General features: G+C 33.5%; 3 protein-coding genes across 5 annotated transcripts; 2 read left to right on the top strand and 1 right to left on the bottom strand.

Annotated features, from left to right (window-relative positions):
* Nucleotides 1-1,683: 1,683 nt before the first annotated feature.
* On the top strand, nt 1,684-6,461 carry LOC108987952 (NAC domain-containing protein 86-like). 2 transcript variants are annotated; one of them, XM_035688266.1, is made up of 7 exons: nt 1,684-1,813; nt 1,957-2,283; nt 3,601-3,878; nt 4,129-4,461; nt 4,565-5,014; nt 5,385-5,472; nt 5,564-6,461. In XM_035688266.1, exons 2-7 carry the CDS (start codon nt 2,127-2,129, stop codon nt 6,304-6,306), a joined length of 2,049 nt encoding a protein of 682 aa, XP_035544159.1. In that variant the 5' UTR covers nt 1,684-1,813; nt 1,957-2,126; the 3' UTR covers nt 6,307-6,461. The 2 variants fall into 2 exon arrangements, with proteins under 2 accessions (XP_035544159.1, XP_018816579.1); XM_018961034.2 differs by having other exon boundaries at nt 5,573-6,461.
* Nucleotides 6,462-8,495: 2,034 nt separating this feature from the next.
* On the top strand, nt 8,496-12,436 carry LOC108987949. Of its 2 annotated transcripts, none has more exons than XM_018961031.2 (11): nt 8,496-8,972; nt 9,822-9,924; nt 10,056-10,069; nt 10,352-10,570; nt 10,706-10,777; nt 10,929-11,015; nt 11,151-11,189; nt 11,435-11,539; nt 11,663-11,825; nt 11,906-12,015; nt 12,156-12,436. In XM_018961031.2, exons 1-11 carry the CDS (start codon nt 8,739-8,741, stop codon nt 12,240-12,242), a joined length of 1,233 nt encoding a protein of 410 aa, XP_018816576.1. In that variant the 5' UTR covers nt 8,496-8,738; the 3' UTR covers nt 12,243-12,436. The 2 variants fall into 2 exon arrangements, with proteins under 2 accessions (XP_018816576.1, XP_018816577.1); XM_018961032.2 differs by having other exon boundaries at nt 8,887-8,972; nt 9,833-9,924.
* A 462-nt stretch (nt 12,437-12,898) lies between these two features.
* On the bottom strand, nt 12,899-17,918 carry LOC108987936 (ALA-interacting subunit 1-like). Its single transcript, XM_018961013.2, has 8 exons — nt 17,763-17,918; nt 17,128-17,186; nt 16,919-16,993; nt 16,707-16,823; nt 16,512-16,582; nt 14,406-14,706; nt 14,019-14,308; nt 12,899-13,129 (listed from the first exon to the last, which is right to left on the bottom strand). The coding sequence occupies exons 1-8, from the start codon at nt 17,854-17,856 to the stop codon at nt 13,078-13,080; spliced, it is 1,059 nt and encodes a 352-aa protein (XP_018816558.1). The 5' UTR covers nt 17,857-17,918; the 3' UTR covers nt 12,899-13,077.
* Nucleotides 17,919-19,152: the final 1,234 nt, after the last annotated feature.

Below are 19,152 nucleotides of genomic sequence, written 5' to 3' on the forward strand. Positions count from 1 at the left end.
TATTAATACCTTATACCTGCATGATCTAAATGAACATAATTCCCACTAATTGAACTTTATTAATATATTCTAATATTCCATGCATGAATAAACATCCAACTTGATTTATTAGTTTGTTAATAGCCACACACAAAAAAGAATTAAATCGGACTTGATTTTATACATCAATTAGATTTGAATGATGATGATCAACTACGTCTATATAAATATTGATGATCATGATATCTTCAACCATCAACAAGCATGCATGCATAAACCCTTAAAAGAGAAAAGCACCAAAAGCTGGATTGATGGAAAGGTAAAGTATGAAAGAGAGTATATATGTGTGTATGGCATCCATATGGGAAAAAGGATGAGATAACATACCAAGCGATCCTGCTCTGCCACGTGGTAACTTTAGTTCACGTGTCTAAAGCTGGCCCCAAATGGGCCCCGATAGATCGATGGACCGTAGTCTTCAATTACCTTGGCGAGCTTTTGCCTGCTGCATGTCACGATGTTCGATTGGGGAGGGATCGATATTAATTAGTACGTAGTTGTAGTAAATTAATTTAATAAATCTTTGCAATTTCCTCACGCTCTATATTATATATTTTTTTAATTTTTATTATTTTATTATTTTATCAAATATTTATTATATAAATAATGAATAAAAAATCTGAAATAATTTAAAAAGAATAAACTCAAAAAAAATTTAAAAAATCTAAAAATTTATCTATAGGTCGTGTAGCAAAACTCAAATTAATTATCGTATTATTTTTTTTAGCGTATACTCTCCCATATGGCATAACAATTTATCTGCTCAGGAAAAAAAACAAAATACAAAATAGTTCTCGATTACAAGGTTTTTTTACTATATTTATTTTTTAAGAAATTATATTTACAATCATATATAAAATATGTAAACGTCACACACTCTTTATAAAAAAAATAAATAATTATGAGATTTACATAAAAAAAATTAATTTTTTAATAATAAACTTTATCTTCTTTTTTTAAAGAATATGCGACACTTACACAATATTTCATGATTGTATTTACAATTACTCTTAATTAAAATTTCCAATTCAAATATGGATGGTAGGAGTACGCCGTGCATGCTGATCTTCTTGATCAAACGATGCAAGTACTTGTCCAAATATCTCCTAGTTATATATATAAATATATATAGTTGCCAACTCGCCAATAATATATAGGCTACATTATATAACTTTCTCGAGAGGAAAACTTTGACGTTGTTTCGGAATTTGCATATTATATTTACGTACAATTTCTCACGATGATCACACGAGAAAAAGCGACTCGATCGGCGATGATTATATGGAAATAGATGGAATGGACGTACGAAACTGCTACAGGAACCAGCTAGCATGCATGTGAAAGGGACATACTTGAGTTAGAACGCCGCCGAAATTCGTTTTCCTCGGTTTCTCGTTAACGTGGATTCTTCGTACAGAAAAGGCCGGTAAAATAACCAATAAGATGTCACCACGTGGACCAAGAAAGGACGAGAACGAAGCATGGGATAATTGGAGAGAGAGAGTATAGCTTCAAAATAACGATAACAAGAATCAAGTTATAATTTGATTGCGAAAAAACAAATAAAAAGTTAAAGTAGCGAGGTAGGAGGGGGGTGGCAGCCTCCATTGCTTTTCTCTCTTTCTTTTTGTCTTCTTATCAACCCCAAAGCAACACCCACATTCCACCGCTCTCTCCCTTGCGCCTCATCAACTCCTGGCCTGCTTAGCTCCTCAACTCTCTCTCTCTAGCTAGATCTCTCTCTGTCACTCGGGATCTTCTTCTTGTGCCAAAGGTCTCTCTCTCTCTCTCTCTGTTGATCTCAATTGGTGCATGCAGTGCGTGTTTGCTAATTGCTATATTAACATATGCATGGAGAATTCATTAAGCTTTATTCTCTATGGCTAATACTACAGTTCTCTTTTGGTGTATATGCAGTGCGAGCTGTTGTATAGTTATCGATTTTAAGGGCTGGTACCGGTCCTTGTTATTTTGTAATACCAGGCTAGTGATCATATATATCCTCTTTCATTCTCTAGAATTTCAAGGACGTGCAAGAAGAAGTTCCAAAAGGTGATCATCAAATTAATATATACATACATATATATATGGCTCCTGTTTCATTGCCTCCTGGTTTCCGGTTCCACCCTACCGACGAGGAACTCGTTGCGTACTACCTCAAAAGAAAGATTAATGGCCGTGCGATTGAATTGGAGATCATCCCTGAAGTTGATCTCTACAAATGTGAACCATGGGACTTGCCGGGTACGTTCTATGGTACTTCTTGTATATATGGTTTCTTATGTACTATCGTTCTTTATTTCATTTATATTTTCAAAACAACAAGGAAAGCTTCTTGATAAAGTTAACATGTAAATCAAATGGGTGATACGAAGCTTTTTTCTTAGGGCTTCATGATAATTCTTTTACTGATTTCTTACCTTTTCCAAAATTGCTTTATCCAGTCCAGTTATTTGCTAAGTACCGACCTGCATAAATTACAATACTTTTTCCTGGTTTGAATGCTGCATCTTGACTCATGAGTACCTACGACAAAAGTTAGAGGTTTATGAAGATAAAATAATTCATATGCTTTTGTTTTTTTCTTGAAGTGCCAATATATTTTTTCTTTAGAAACTTGACCACAAAGAAAAAGATCAAAACAGGTCACAACACCTTTTTCAAAAGTAGGTGACCCCACACAATTAATGATTTGATAAACTCTTGATTATCTACGTACGGCCTTCAGTTCATACAGGATTTGATTTCTTTTCGTTTTCATTTTTCATGTCTATAATGAAAAAATAGTGAATTGCATTGAACGTGCATATATGCTTTATAATTATTAGCTAGTTGAATATCTTAAACTTTAACGTAAAAATATCTGTTCTACCTTGATTTATGTGCTCATTGGAAAAGGAAGTACGTACTAGATCATAGGACCCTAATTTAAGCATGCATGGTCCATTAATTCATCTTTATAGTACGTTGTTGTAAACTTGAAGATCTGTAGTGACACATATCGGGCGACCAAGTCAAAAAGGATATATGGGAAAGGGAAAGCTTTAATTGCATTGTCTGCAAGCTGAGATATAAGTTTCAAGCAATGCTAGCTACCAGCTGGGCGCTTTTATAGCGTTAACGTACATTTTATTGATCTGGTTAGCAGCTGAAACGTAAGACAGATTTAATAGTTTCATATATAATAAAATTTTCACCAAGTTCTTATTTGAGGTTTTGGAAGTAGATCAGGGAATAAAAATTGAACATCATTAGGGAAGAATGCATGCTTGATCTAAAGAATAGGCCGTTATCCTCCTTTTCGTCCATGCAAATGTTCTTATAACTTAACAGGAAGATATATATATATATATATATATACACACACACAAACATACAGTTTAAGCCTATAATTAATATATAGATTCGATCCATTATTGTTGCTCTCTCTCTCTCTCTCTCTCTCTCTCTCTCTCTCTCTCTCTCTCTCTCTCTCTCTCTCTCTCTCTCTCTCTCTCTCCCTGTTTTGCAAAAATTATGGCATCATATATTTCATATTGATATAATTTGGAAACGTTACAGGGAAATCATTATTACCCAGCAAAGATCTCGAGTGGTATTTCTTTAGTCCACGGGATCGAAAGTACCCCAATGGATCAAGGACTAATCGTGCAACTAAAGCTGGATATTGGAAGGCCACCGGGAAGGATCGAAAAGTGAACTCTCAGACGCGTGCTGTGGGCATGAAGAAAACCCTAGTTTACTATCGAGGGAGAGCACCCCACGGTGCTCGAACAGGTTGGGTTATGCATGAATATCGTCTGGATGAGAGAGAATGCGAAACTCCTACAGGCTTGCAGGTACGTACAACCTATATTATATATTCTGATCTCTCTCATATTTCCTCCTTTTTCATTTCATAATGCTGGTTTTCCGTTTCAATATCGCAATTCATGTTTAATTTGCTTCCCGTATAAACTTTCACATCAAATGATGACATCGAACTGATGAGGTTTTCACAATTAAATCCAGAGACCAGTGACATGATCAATAAATTAACTACCCCACAGCTTGGTCATGACTGAATTCATCTTTGTAAAATATTTACAGGACGCGTATGCGCTTTGTCGTATTTTCAAGAAGAGTACAACAGGTCCAAAGATAGGAGAGCAATATGCTAACAGAACTACCAATCAACTAACTACCGACCACTCATCAAGCATTGAACTATATTCTGAGGGAAGATGTGATCAAGATTTGGAGAGCCCGGATTATCCAATGCAATATGATTCTTTCTCTCCACACATGCAAACTGGATCATCACATGAGATCAGTGGAACCAGATCAGATGGGAAATGGATGCAGTTCTTATCCAAAGATGCATTTAACTTGACACCCCCGGCGCCATTTCCAAATTATGGAACTCATGTAGATCCGTCAAAGGTAAAAATTTCTACTATTTTCTATCATCATAAAATCCCCGGCCCCGCCTTTAATCTTTACCGATTATAATAAAATCCATGCATGCTACACTGTCAATTTGTAGGTCGATATAGCATTAGAGTGCGCAAGGTTGCAGCATCGATTATTTCCTCCTTTGGAGGTTAAGGACTTCCCTCAAGCTGAATTCAGTGACTTTAGAATGTCACAGTCGACACCCGTACGCGAAAGTAGTGAAACTGATCTTTTGCAGGAAATCCTTTCAGTAGCTCAGGCTTCTCAAGAACTGATGAATCAATCCAACCTGTCGGTCCAATGGGGTGAAGATTATGCCCCTGATCATGATGATTTCTCCTTTATGATTAACAAAGAATATCATGCCCACAATCCAGTTAGCGATTTGAGATATGAGAGATCATATATCGACAAGTCCTGGGAAGATTCAAGTACGAGGCCAATACAGATTGGAGATCTGGATGAAGATTTTAATTCGACAGAGAGGATGGCAGCTGAGAACTTAAGATGGGTGGGAATGTCGAACAAAGAACTAGAGAAGGTACTTTATTTTACGAGGACTAGTGCTGCAGTAATAAAGAGATCGCATAAAAATAATTTTACATTATAATGTGGATTCATGTGATCTATTAATTAGATCTAATTTACATGAATAAAAGTAATTTTACAACTTAACCAATCACATCAAATCATATAAATTTATAGGATTACTCTATATTTAAGAGTATTTCTCAGTTTATGAGATAAATAAGGCTAAATTATATTACAATTAGCTAATTGTCATAAGCGGCCAAAAGCATATATAGCCAAAATTCATTCTTTCTTTTGTTTACCTTTGTAATAAACTAATTCTATGGAAAGTAATTGATCGTTAAGTTCATCTTACAAAACAAAAAATCCATAATGGACAGAGTACTTTTAGGGAAGAACCCAAGATTATTCCAATAGAAGACATTTCAAGCTTCCGAAGAAGCGAGCTGGAGCGTGAGTTCCAAGCAGGTATCAAAATCATGTACAGTTTCTTCTTTTCTTCGTTTTGTAATCTGCCGGCACTTCAGTTTTCCTCGAGTTTTTAACAAGAGTTGATCAGCTCATGCAGGAGAAAGCGGGGATAACAAAAGCTTTGGCGAATTCAATGACGTCACAGAGATGAATCATCTCCCGCTTGAGTTCATCAACGATGAGCCAAATGATCACGAGAACTTCCTCGATGATGGAAACATGGATGATTATTCCAATTCTCCAAGCTTCGAGGTGATTGAGGAAGTTAAGGTTAATCACGGAATGTTCATCTCAACTCGCCTGGTAGCCAAGACATTCTTTCACCAAATAGTGCCATCGCAGACAGTTAAGATCCACCTCAACCCTGTTATGAAGAACAGCTTCTCAAGGGAGAAAGCAGATGCACAAACAGGATCTAATAACAGATCAGGTGCTTTCTTTAGGAAATTCAAGGCATTTGCAAGAGGAAAATTCTCAGCATTCACCAAATCAGTAGAGCCATATAGAGAAATAGCAAGTGCTATCATTTGCATGGTCGCTCTTTCTATGGTGCAGATACACGACGTTGGAGGATATAATATGGAAGAAGAGAAGTTGAATATTAGTGGGAAAGGTTGGTTTAAGAAGATGATGAAGTGCAGGGCGGAAAGAGCAGCTGGAATATTAATAATGGAGGCCAATGAAAGGAAAGATGATCAAGATGATCAGATTGCATTGGTGATTAACGCAGAAGGTGGCCGGAATAGTAGTTTTGGTGGTTTATCCAAGAGTACGAGGATTTTCCTCACCGTTTCTTTGGCTCTTTGTACCGTTTGGGCTAACCGCGTTTGATTAATTTCCTGATTTTTAATTAATTACTTCATTTAATTCTAACGTTAGTTGCTAATTTGGGAGGGCATAACTCAGCCTAATTCTCAGCATCATGGTATAGATCATTACACATGCATGCAAATGGGTCTCATTATACTTATTGTACTTTATATTCACACTCGGAATAATTACTTGATAATTATTATTGATTTATATTGATACAATTTATATATATATATATATATGAGCGAGATCTGTAGATTACACAAATCCAATGATACTATAAGAAAAATGACTATTTATCAATAATTATTTACGATGAAAATGATTATTTACCAGAAAAATAGATTTATTTTAATAGAAAATAATTATTTTTACAAAAATTAATAAATTATATATAAATAATTTTCTTATAATACGACGAGCTGATAGTTGTCACAGTGTCATCGTCAGCTGCAAAAGGCCTATTCCAAATTTTTGAGGAAGCATCGTACTTTAATTGCTACATGAATATTAAGGATCTTTAGCCGATATGAACTTTGTATGGAGCCCGTTGTGTTAGTCTTAAAATTAGGGTTAAAAAATCGATGCAATCAAAGTTTACAACAGAACCCATTTAAAAAAAGTCTAAAATATGTATAGCCCAATTTCGCAATTAAAATCCGACATTCGATCTAACTCCGTTCTGTTTTAACGGAGATGGAGTCGGAAGTCGATATCAAACTCCGATTAAATTGGAGTCAGAATAAAAAAAATGTTGAATTAAACTCGGAAGTGGTTGGTGATTAGCCCTATAACTTTTCCTCGAATATTTATTTCTGGCCATGGAACTAATTACTATTAGAAAAACACTAAAAAATCTGAGATTTCTTTTAGATGTCTGATAAAATCAAATGTTCTAATTAAATTGTAAAGTAAGATAGACACAATATATATATATATTTATATATTGGCTATATATATAACATTTAATAATGCTAGCTAGTCGTGTACGTATGACTTTTGGATTGTGTAGATCTCCATATGATCATTTAATAATTAAATTAATACATGAATATCTCCAGCTTAAACCCGGATGGGTTTTAATTTAACTAACAACTTATGGCCGAAAGTGAAAGGAAGAAAAAAGAAGTTTGGTCAAGATCAGTGAAGAAATTATAATGATATATATAATACATAGAAATATATATATATATATATATATATATATATATATATATATGCAGGCAGGCCTTCACAGTACACATATATACTGTGGGTCCCAAATTGGTCATTTTGACAAAGCAATTTTCCTCCTCAACCATATATGCATGTTGCATGTGAATGTATATACATCATGAGTTTGATGAACGGCTAAAGTGTAATGTCTACCCACCAATTAAATATATATATATATATATATATATATTAGCCCCAATTAGATTCTATAAAAATAAATCTACAAATTGACGTGATTTAATTTATTATGTTAAATTGTAATGTTATTTTTATTATAAATTAGATCTAACGTATGATATGAAATTATGATGCCAATTTATAAATTTATTTTTATAAACAAGATCTCTTTATGGAGTAGCACTTATAATATATGTTACTTTTATTAACGTGGAGATGGAACAAATAGTATCTACTATCTCCAACTAGTAATGCAGATCCGCGACACTTCGTAATTAATATAAGAATAATGTTATATACAAATTTCAAATAGACAAATTTTATATAAATCTTTTGTAAAATAATGAGTCCTACTAATAAATAATAATTTTTTTTATATTTTTTTAAGGTGGAGTTCATTTTTTTACAAAGACTTATCTATTTAGAACTTGTACAAATCATTTCTCTTAACATAAAGGACTGTTTTGCTACTTTCGTTAAAAAAAACAAATACAAGAGCCATAAAACTGATGATGTTGAATGAACTTCTCATGACCGGTTTGATGATTTTTTACTATAGGGTGAGAGTAGTACTCCATGCATGCATGCATGCTACTGCTGGTGGTGCGCGGCACATGCACATGGTGGGGTTTGAACTATGATCCTGGAGAAGACAGAAAAAGGGTGAGACATTCGGAAACCACAGCGAAGCGGATGATGAGAAAATGACAAGAAATTAAGCCAAACACGGGTTCACGGGTACTCTCATCTATATATATAATATTATATATATATATATATATTCACCCAATTAACAAAATATTATATATTATGCTCCCCGCCCACGACAATCCAACAAAATCCAAAACTATCCCACCACCATTCCCATCCCATTCCTAAAGCTGCAACTCTCTCTCTCTCTCTCTCTCTCTCTCTCTCTCTCTAGTTATGTTTCCGGGCAACTTTATCTTCCAGCTCTAGCTAAACGCTGCCATATTTACGAGCGCTCGACAGAGCTGCATTATTGCCATAGGGGGGGGCCGTGGTTTTGTAACTTGGCTTCCTACTTTCATTATTGCATGGCTTCTTCCGGTCGTTGGGTGCGACTCTTCGTTTTTTATATCTCGGTTGAGGTGATCTGGTTCCTCTTCAACGTTGGGTGCGTCGACAGTGCAAATAATATCGCAGAGAAGAAGTTGAAAGTCGGTAACATTTCAAAAGTGGAAGATGCTGTCAATTTCCATATTTACTATGGCCAGACCTTCAAAGTCATCAAGAACGCCATTGACGGCAAGAGCTACCTTCTCATCCAGGTACATACACTTACTAATTATCTTTCTTTTTTCGTTCTGGAAAATATTATAGTTAATTTAGCTGTTGTTGCGATTTTTATTCTTTAATTTAGCTTATATTTCTTTTCTGTTTTATAAAATCTTCACATATGTATAATACTCATGTATTCTTCCCTTGATAAATAATAATAGAGTCAGTCAATAAAATTTCTGAAATACCGTTCTCTTTTGTGAGACCAAAATAAATCCCCCCTGATTAAATTGGTATATATGCCAACATCGCTTTCATTGATATAACAAAAAAAATTACTAATTATTATTCATTTTGACATCATCCGACATTTGTAATATATATCAAATGATTAGTTTATAAATTGAAAATAATAAATCATTTTTAAATTTTTAATATCATAGAACATATGATAGAAATATGATGTTACAGTCATTTTTATATATTTTTTGTATATTCAACTGATATGATTGATTAAAATAATTATTTTATGTTAAAAAAAAGTGACGCAGCCAATTATATTAGTGTAGTGTACAAAATATGAAAAAAATGATTACATAAAAATTTTTTATTTTATTAAAATATCTTCCAACCAAAAATATTTAATTAAGAGAAATAATATTTACAGTCTTGAATGTGCAAATACCGTACAGTCACTTTGAAAAAAGTGAATAAATATAGGACTCACATGAAAAAAAATTAATTTTTTAATAGTAGATTCCATTCTTTTTCAAAATTACTGTACGGTATTTACGTATTTTACAACTGTATGTAATATTACTCTTTAATTAATACATGTAATGACTTATTTAATGATCATTTGTTGATCATCTTCTCCGATGGATCATGACAATTGGTAGAGTGATTCAAGGATGGCATCAAGGACAAAATATTGCACCTCAAGGATCAAATCCTACGTCGTTCCACTGTCAAACTATTCCGTTGATACGGAATTATTCCCAGGTACTATATACTCAAAACTCTTACGCACGCTACCCTTATTTTCAAGGGTTATAGTTTTCCTTCTACTTTGTTTTTTTCTGACCATTTTCTGTCTGTCTTGTCTCTTCTTTTTCTTTTTATGAATTTCTCAGTTTCCTTTTTCGAGGTGAGGATCACGGGCTTACTGTGAGTTGTACTTTTTTATTATCGAGTCCAATGTCCGGAGGGATTTGATTTAAGTGAGATAATTTGAAAATTATTAACCCTTAATTGGCCTGATTTGCATATAGATCCCAAGAAAAGGTTCGGTTCAACTAATTAATTTAGCAACAGTGTCGTGAAAATGTAGTCGTTTCATTAGGACAGCTTGTGAAGAAAGTCCTCTTGCAGAGTGCCATTAATTTTTCCCTTTGATATATAAACAACTTTAATATCTTTTATATAACAGCTTCTAGGCTTACTAGGGAGCTTGAAGGGAATTACAGCAGATTCCGTGACTTCTCAATGCGTACTAAAATTATATGAAAGTGGAGAAATTAAGATGATCAACAAGAGTGAGCCGCAACAGCTTGCCCAATTTGCAGCACACTTTGTCACCGACACTGATCATGCACAAGCTTGCAATTTTGCATCCTTTGTTCCCTTTGTAGAGAATACACCTCTGCAGGTAATAAGCCTGTAAATTCATGATAAAGAAAAAGTATACATGATCCAGTACATGATACTATATATGTACGTAAGAAATCATGATTTCCTAGATGATCTTACCCATATCTCGTTTATGGTTTCGGATGATATATAGAGGGCCGAGTGGATCAAGTTTCTGGGAGTCTTTGCAAATCTTGAAACCACAGCTAATGACTTCTACAATGCAGTATGTATGAAAATTTATCACTTTGGTGTAAAGTAAGGCATATTCATTAACTTATAACCATTGAGATGATTTCTTCCATTTGAAATGAAAACAGAACAAAACAAAAATACCTTGTACGTGTTTGGTACTAACAAATAGTTTTGGATTGCAGGTTAAAGAAAATTATTTGTGCTTGGCTAGAGTCGCGGCCAGCAAGAAATCATTCAAACCAACAGTAGCTTGGATTGTGCATTACGATGTCTGTACCATATATATTATATTATTATTTGTCTTTGAATATGTGCACAAGTACTGCTCTTACATTTGATTCACTTCAACTATATATTCTATTCTTATCATGACAGCAGAAACTGGTTTTGATCTAATCTTGCAGGGAGTCTGGTCATTTACAAAGGAAACATACAAGTTGAAGGTACAACATTCATTTCGAAATTCTTTATGATGTTGAATAACAACCAAGTACTGTACTGGTATAGAACCGAGATTGATGATCTGCAGTGCAGGAATCATCGATGAACTTTTTTTTTTTTTTTTTTTAATTTTCTGAATAAAAACTATGTCTCGAATTTCCAAATTATTGTATTCGTATGAGCATGTCAATCCTTTTGATCATGACTCTTTTCATTGGATTTGTGTTCACTTGAACTTTTGGGGCAGTTTACAGAAGATGCAGGCGGAGAAAATGTGGACAAATCCATCAATAAGATGACCTACAACATCTCTAATCCTGATGACTTGGATGAATTTCATGCCATCCTATGTGTAAGTCCAATTACATAATCAAACCAACTTCTTCAAAATCTTGGGTGTTGTTTTTTTTTTATTTTTTTCATGGACAAGGATATTGAAGGATCCAACATTTCTAGAACTCATTTATCTTTGTAGACTGTGGATGTACTTATCGACGAAACAGATACTTCTGATCCGGCGGCCTACTCTTTATCAACTTTCCTCCAAAATATAAATGTTGAAGATCACTCTTGTTTTGCCTTTCTTTCAAACCAAAGCTTATGGAGATACGATAAAAGAATTTACAACTCAACTCTTGGTAAGTGCTTTCCCAATCATCATGATATCCTTGATCTTCTTTTATAGACTTCATTATAAATATGATTTTTCTATGTGAAGATTGGTTCAACGGAGCGGTCTCTCAACCTCAGTTGGTATTAGCAGATCTCATTGAAGCTTTATTCCCCACAGGAAATTACACAACAACGCACTTTAGAAACCTTGCAAAGGTACATTGACTGATACCTTGCTTTGGGGTGGGGGTTATTGTAATTTTCACTATTAGTTACTTCAAAAGGGGAAAACAAAATTAAGGAATTAATGTCTATGCATGGTTTATGGGTTATAATTTATACATCTTGACATGCAGGAAGAAGCTGTAATAAGCATTGGTCCAGAAATGTGTGATAGGGATACCTCCACAGCAATGCAGCCCACAATAGTAGCTTGCGGATAATGCTAATTCTATGGTTTCAAATTTCTTTAATTTTTCCTCAAGTTGATGATATAATGCAATACATCAATGTGATTCTAGTCATTGATTTAGTCTTTAGATATAATTTTTGGCGTACATAATTGCATTATCCTCTGTAAAACGTTTTAGTTTGCTTATACATTGATTTGCTTTGTTATTTTCAAGCAATTAGTGAACCCATTTTGAGTAGGGAGACGATTACTTATAATATTGATTGGTTCCATTGTACTAAGCCCAAATTAAGTTCAATTGATAGCTAAAACTTGGGTACTTCAATCATACTGATAGTTACATGGCAGAAGTGTGCTGGGACAGAGCAATAAAGCTGCGAACTTTTACAGTACCTCCTTTCCCATAACTGAGCTACTAGTATTTATATACTTTCTCTCTGTTTTTTTTTTTTTTTTTTTTTTTAAATAAGTTGGAAGAGTAATCCATCCATCTAAACCAGGGTTTAATGTACTGTGTTTCTCTTTCTTTGTTTTTGTTGTTTTTCCACTCACATTAGAGTCAAGACTAATCACCACAGATGCATTTATTGTGGGTGCGGGAACCCAAGGTAATCGAACCTGTAAATCTCTCTTGTTTTATTCACACAAACAAAACAAATGTAAGGGAAAAAAGAGTTGTAACCGAAATTATCCTTGCACAAAATTAGAGCAATGCCATTGCTTCTTAGAATACAAAAATCTCGATAACAGCAGAGCTCTATATGCATTCAAAATACATTGTTTCAAACATAAATAAGGCTCGGCTTCTTAAGATTGTTTAATGCTTAAAAATTAGAACATACGAGGCGGGACATATCTTAAAAGGTTTAACTCGTATGTCCCCTGTTCCATGACAAGTAGGATGGGTCCCCAAGAGGCCTGCATAGAAAGCAATAACAGTTTGAGCCACATTTATGAATCATATGGCCGGTTTGGATACAAAATGTATCCCAACTCATCTTATCTAATCATTACAATTTTCTTAGATTCTCACACAATATAATAAACAATTCAACTTTGTCAAATCTCAAAACAATAATAATATACAAAAATTATATTTTTATGAAACCAAATATCAGAATCTGAACCAGGGTGGCACTAAAATGTGATTTTCTGTATAGATGAAGGTGAAGTGGTGAACATGCAGGGGAAACAAAATGAGTTTGACATTCTCTAGCTTATGATTGCACGGAGCAAGTGATCATTTTGAATGAAATCAATTCTAAATTTAGGCTGTCAACCAGCCTAAAGTAGAAAATGGCAGGATGAACACCTTGCAAGAACCAGCAGAGTTTTTCAAACTCTATCTTGTTTGTGGAACCCTTCAGGCGTTGGAACCTGGATCTTGGTGGGTATCACCTTTAAAGAAATTGAGTGTGAAGGATGGTTTGACAAATATTTTTATGCCATTCCCCTAAGCCTAGAAAAGTGCAAAAGGAGGTAAAAGAACTAATATTAATTGATGAGTATCAGTAGTTTATCAAAATTGATGGATGTATAACATTTAGGAGGATTTGGCATTTTAACCAGGCAAACAGAACCTTATAGAAACCTTCTTTTTTCATCAGTAAGCAAAACTCAATTGATCATAAGAATAGGCAAAAGCCCAGGTATACGGGACATAACAATAGCTTACAGAAACCTAAAAGCCAGTTTAAGCTACCGTTTACTTCATTGTACGAAATTAAATCAGAATGCTCTTAGCAAAAGGGGGAACTATTTATAGCTGAGAAAAGTGATTAATAAGATTTTCATTCGAGTCACTCACCTTGGTTTGATCACGTACAAAAGTATGAAGCTAATAGCCAAGAACAAGCACAGTCCACCGACAGTAAGATAGGCTACACCCAGGAAATCATTTTTGCCACCAATCCAGCTTGTGGTTGAAAGAACCAGCCTCTTTTTGCCACCAAAACTGTAAGTGTTGTAATTGTTCTGTATCACAACTGTTATTTCATCATTAGCTTCGAGGTCTGTCTCTATTTTCCCATACAGTTTTCTGAAAGTTGGCAGTGCCGCAGTTCGCATCCAAACAATAAGATCCTCTTGTTCACTCAACTTGTACATGCAAAACCAATAAAATTAATTCTTCAAAACATAGAATAAAAAACAATAAAAGATGCAATAAGCTCGGAAGTATAGGAAGATATATTACAGGTATGCTTGCATTAAGTTTGGCACCCCCAATCAAACCTCCACTTTGAAAGTTTTTTGGATAGACATCAGAGCCAAATTTATTATCTTGATCACTTTTCCATGCTATGTTCTTTTTGCTGACCTCTAGCACCTTGTTTTTCACTGAAAATCCATATGTGTCATTAAACAAACTCCAAGCAATGAGGCCACAAGGAACAATTGGAGAGTTATTTTCCGTGACGGCTTCAGGTTTACAGGTACTTGTGTCATCCTCGCTCGCCTTGCTCCGCAATTGTTTGTCACTTCTACTCTTAACATATCTAAAAACAGTACAGCACCATTCCAGATGAGTTCCAAAATATTTCAAATATATATCAGAAAAGTATGGATGCAGATGATAAATTTAGAAAAACTGGTAGTTATCAGATCTTATTAGAATGCCCCAAAAATGTAGGGAAAATAAATAGGAGCTGAAAGGGTAAAATGAAAAACACGAATGGAATGTATTGCGTTCTTGTGAAAACAAATGAGATAGTGCTATAAGTGGTTAGTTTCAATCCAAGTGAAACCCTTTATTCTGTAATTTTTTTTTTTTTTGGTTTGATGTGTTAGTTTCACTTCAAAACATTTCTATGGTAGATTTTCTTTTTCTTTTTCTATTTCCTTTGGTATATTTCATAACCAAAACAATCATTTGGTCACTTTTAACTTTATTTTTTTATTTTGTAATCCCCAGGGCAAGGAACCTGATAGCTTCGCAGTTTGATATTTTCAATTTTCAATTCTTTTCAATTCACGCAAATGTCATTTTTTGGAATAGTTCAAAAGAGAAAAGAACTGCAGACATTGATGCGAAAGTATTTTCAATGTAAATAAGTTTTGCTTCCTGTAACATCTTCAAGCACATTAATAACCTAACATTTCCAACCATGCTTAAGGGAAAATATATTCCAGAACAAAATCAGGGATGCCATTTTCCTAAATTTTTCTACTCTCTAGGACTCTATTGATCAAGACTTGGAAAGTTTATCTGAACATACCAGAAGGAAAAAGGAAAAGAAAGATATTTCCCAGAATTTACTTCTTTTCTGCTCCCTTGATTTTCCATTAAACAATTACAGCATAAGCTAAAGTCGAGTTAATACTATAGGGAAAATAAAAATGGGTATCTCTTTCCACATAAATTGTACAATACAAGATCACTTATCACTTCATTTTCCATTTTTCTCATTCTCCTTTTGCTATTTGTATTTTTCTTCCTCTAATATAATAAGATATCTCAAAATAAGAGGAAGAAGCTCAACTTAGTCCAATACTATCCAAGCACAAAACTAACTCAATTCCTCATTGCTTTTATAGGTTCTGGATTGAGGTTCCAGGTTAATCGCTACACAGACCCTATATAGGTAGACCTGAGAATATATAATGACTTTACATGACATTTTTATGCACAAAATGTCTGTCACAATTACTTTCCTTTTTAGCTGTACGGTTGTACCCTTCCAAAGAATTTCAGATCTTTGGCATAATGGTGTGCCCTTAACACACCTTCTATATAAATGTTGGCAGACAAATAATGAGGAAAACAGCTATAATAGCAAACCAACACAATCAAACAGAACTTTATATGGTTTTTGGTTTTTCTTTCTACATTTCAATGACTTTTTTATGCAAGGAAAATGAGAACTGCTCCCCCCCTCCCCCAGGAAATGTGACGATTTGATGTCAACCCAACTCAACAAAGTCAAGGTGCATTGCAACTTCACATTGGAAATCTAAATTAACTACATGTGAACCTATAAATGGAATAAAGCACAAGGTATCATATGAGAAATAAAAAAGGTCTAAGCATTGTTACTGCCCAACTATCTGGAGAGGGGAAAATTAACATAGCCATTACCATAAGCAGCATGCCTACAATCTGCTAATGGGATGTTTCAACTTCTTTGGATGAAAACATTCCAAAACCTTTCGAGGAGATGAATGCACAACAAATTTAAGCTATTTACATTTTCAAAAAAAAAGAAAGAACTAGGTTCATCTATTCCATCCTCCACATCCTTACCAAAGATAGAGAAAAGATGGATTATTTAATAAAAAAAGGTTTACACATAATTTAACGTACCGGCGATGATTCTGATAGAAGTTATCAAGTTGATAGTAGATATAGACAGGACTTTTCATTTGCTTAGAAACCTGAAAATTATCAAATTACTCCTCACATTTAGGAATATATATTATCCAGCTGGATTGTACAAAAGCATAATATGTAAAGGAAAACCAAAGCCTAAGCCAGAGTGCTGAAGGAATAGGGACTGACAATCAATCTCTTAGTACACGTCTTGTTAGTTTCACTACTTTGAATATATGCAAGCTTATTGTAGGTATAATTAAGAGGAACGCAATCCTCATCGTATCGGTCAATAATTTCCACAACCTGCATGTCAAAGAAAGTGTGGTTTCCCTGCTCAGTATCGATACATTGCCAACACTATCAGTTCATGAGAAATTAAAAGGACTACAATACAATACCCGTTCTGATGCAAATAAGGAAGCAAGGCCAATAGGAATGAAGATAACTCCAATAGAAATAAAAGTTGTAATGACCTGAAACCAACAATTATTTAAAAAATAAATAAATAAGAGGAGAAAGGACCACGTGCACTAGAATCTGAAGTCAAGAAAAAAAGCTCTATCATTCTATAATTAAAACAAAAGAAGATGTATTTGTTAAGCTATACCCATCCTGGCGTTAAAATTGGTTTGCAAGCAGGAAGCTCTTGCTGCGTAAACCTTGAATCTGCAATAATAAAGAAAAGAATACATTTATCGCCATTAAAAATGCCCTGGTTTACAGTGATCTCCTAAAAGACCAAAAATTTCGGCCTGCAATCCGACTGATGGTTTAAAAGCTTTAAAAAAATTTATGGGTAATTTGAATGCTTTTAATTTGAGGATGCAAAATTCAGTTTCCAATAAAATGCAACTCCCACAGAATTTTAAAACGGCATATTACATTTTCTAAAAAAAAAAAAATTGGCATATTACGGTACATGAAGTAATTACCAAGGAAGACATAGAATATACGAAGATCACACTCTTGATTAGGTTATATAAAGAAAGGTAAATTGCAGCACATGGTAAAGAAAAAGAAAAATGTACATGCATAAAAATCTGTTTAAAAATGTAGATGGTAAAGAACGCCATTGGAGCCGTAGGCAATATGAATAAACTTATAAAATCTCGAATACCCCTAAATCACATTGAAGAAAAACATGCATTATGAAAAAAATAAGAAGAAGAAGAAGGAGATGAAGTAATAAAACAGGAGGAAAATGTATGAATGGAATAGAAAAGAAGAAAAGCCATTACTCACATTTGGGTTTCTTGGAGTTCCTTCTGGCAACGGATGATGAATCCGACGTCCCGTCTTTGGCCCCTCCCGAGCTCGATGCTCCTGTGATTGCCATCTCCGCACAAACACACACAGAGAGAAATAGAAGGAACGGTAGTTAGTAATAATGGAAAATTTGGAAAGTGCGGTGATTTTCATGGGGGGGAAAATAACCAAAAAGCCACCCATTTCGTTAATTACTCGTGATATTTTATTTTTGGACAATTACAATGTTTTACAATTTTTCAACCAAAATTATCATATATTATTTAATTTTCCCTCTTACCATTACAATTTTAATGGTCATATTTAAACAAACAATATCAAGTATATTTTAACTAATTTTCCATTTAAAATCTTAATAATAAAAATATCATTAAAAATTATCAAAATGACCAAATTTAAAATAAAAATTAATATTTATTTTATTTTATTTAAATAGAAGACATAAAATGAAGTTTATTGTTGATAATTTAAGATGTAGACTACTGTCATTATGGCACTCTTATCTCGCTGCATTAGATATTATTGTAGACCAAATTTTATAATTATTTAAAAAATAAATAAATAATTCATTCATGATTTCATTCAAATGCGATCCAAAATGTCATATTTATAAAATTTGATTAAAGTAAAATAAGAATGTGATATATTACTCGTTAAAATAAATATTAAAATTTGTTTAACAATTAATAAAATCTGCTTTTGGCCAAAAATATTAAAATCTGTTATTGGGTGGATGATTTTTTTTTTTTTTTTTTGTCTCCCAAATAAATGATGAAGTAATAAATAAAAATAAAAAGTAGTTGGAGAGGAGAAAAGAACAGTTGAAGGTTGTTTATGGGTTTTTCTTTTGTTTTTTTAGAATAACTCGTTAGTATGCCTCTTATTTTATTCTTTATTTTGACTGATTATATATTTAATTTATTTTAAAAAAAAATTAATAATTAAGAAAATAATTATTAATATATTGATATTTTTTATTTTTTAAAAATATTTAAAAACATTTTTAAAAACATATAATTTACACCAGTACATATAGTAGACACATATATGTGCAGTGAGAAATTTTATTTATAATCTTAAATGAATGACTTCGTGTGTGTAATCTTATTAATGAATGATGGTAAAAGAGAAAAAATTATTATTTTAAAAAAAATACTATTATAATTTTAAAATTTTTTTAAACATAATTATTTAAACTTATATAAATAATTTCCATTTAAAACTGTATGTACGTGCGGCAGGCAGCACCGCTCTTCTTTTTAATTGCTGCACGAGCGGAACTACCAGTCCGGTCTTGGTCTCGTTGTATCCTCTACCAGTTCGGGGCACGTGTGGTTCACATTTCTTCGGGTAGCGGAAAGTTGAA

Source organism: Juglans regia, chromosome 1, assembly GCF_001411555.2.
Source record: "Juglans regia cultivar Chandler chromosome 1, Walnut 2.0, whole genome shotgun sequence".
Lineage (NCBI taxonomy): Eukaryota > Viridiplantae > Streptophyta > Magnoliopsida > Fagales > Juglandaceae > Juglans > Juglans regia.

What these genes read in the sequence shown, in the direction of transcription:
- LOC108987952 (XM_035688266.1), top strand. Translation starts at nt 2,127, where the DNA reads ATGGCTCCTGTTTCATTGCCTCCTGGTTTCCGGTTCCACCCTACCGAC. An exon ending in TGAACCATGGGACTTGCCGG is followed by an intron (nt 2,284 to 3,600) that starts GTACGTTCTATG and finishes GAAACGTTACAG; the next exon opens with GGAAATCATTATTACCCAGC. An exon ending in CGAACAAAGAACTAGAGAAG is followed by an intron (nt 5,015 to 5,384) that starts GTACTTTATTTT and finishes CATAATGGACAG; the next exon opens with AGTACTTTTAGGGAAGAACC.
- LOC108987949 (XM_018961031.2), top strand. Translation starts at nt 8,739, where the DNA reads ATGGCTTCTTCCGGTCGTTGGGTGCGACTCTTCGTTTTTTATATCTCG. An exon ending in AATTTACAACTCAACTCTTG is followed by an intron (nt 11,826 to 11,905) that starts GTAAGTGCTTTC and finishes TTCTATGTGAAG; the next exon opens with ATTGGTTCAACGGAGCGGTC. An exon ending in ACTTTAGAAACCTTGCAAAG is followed by an intron (nt 12,016 to 12,155) that starts GTACATTGACTG and finishes CTTGACATGCAG; the next exon opens with GAAGAAGCTGTAATAAGCAT.
- LOC108987936 (XM_018961013.2), bottom strand. Translation starts at nt 17,856, where the DNA reads ATGGCAATCACAGGAGCATCGAGCTCGGGAGGGGCCAAAGACGGGACG. An exon ending in CAATTTTAACGCCAGGATGG is followed by an intron (nt 16,994 to 17,127) that starts GTATAGCTTAAC and finishes TGTTGGTTTCAG; the next exon opens with GTCATTACAACTTTTATTTC. An exon ending in CGTGTACTAAGAGATTGATT is followed by an intron (nt 16,583 to 16,706) that starts GTCAGTCCCTAT and finishes GATAATTTTCAG; the next exon opens with GTTTCTAAGCAAATGAAAAG.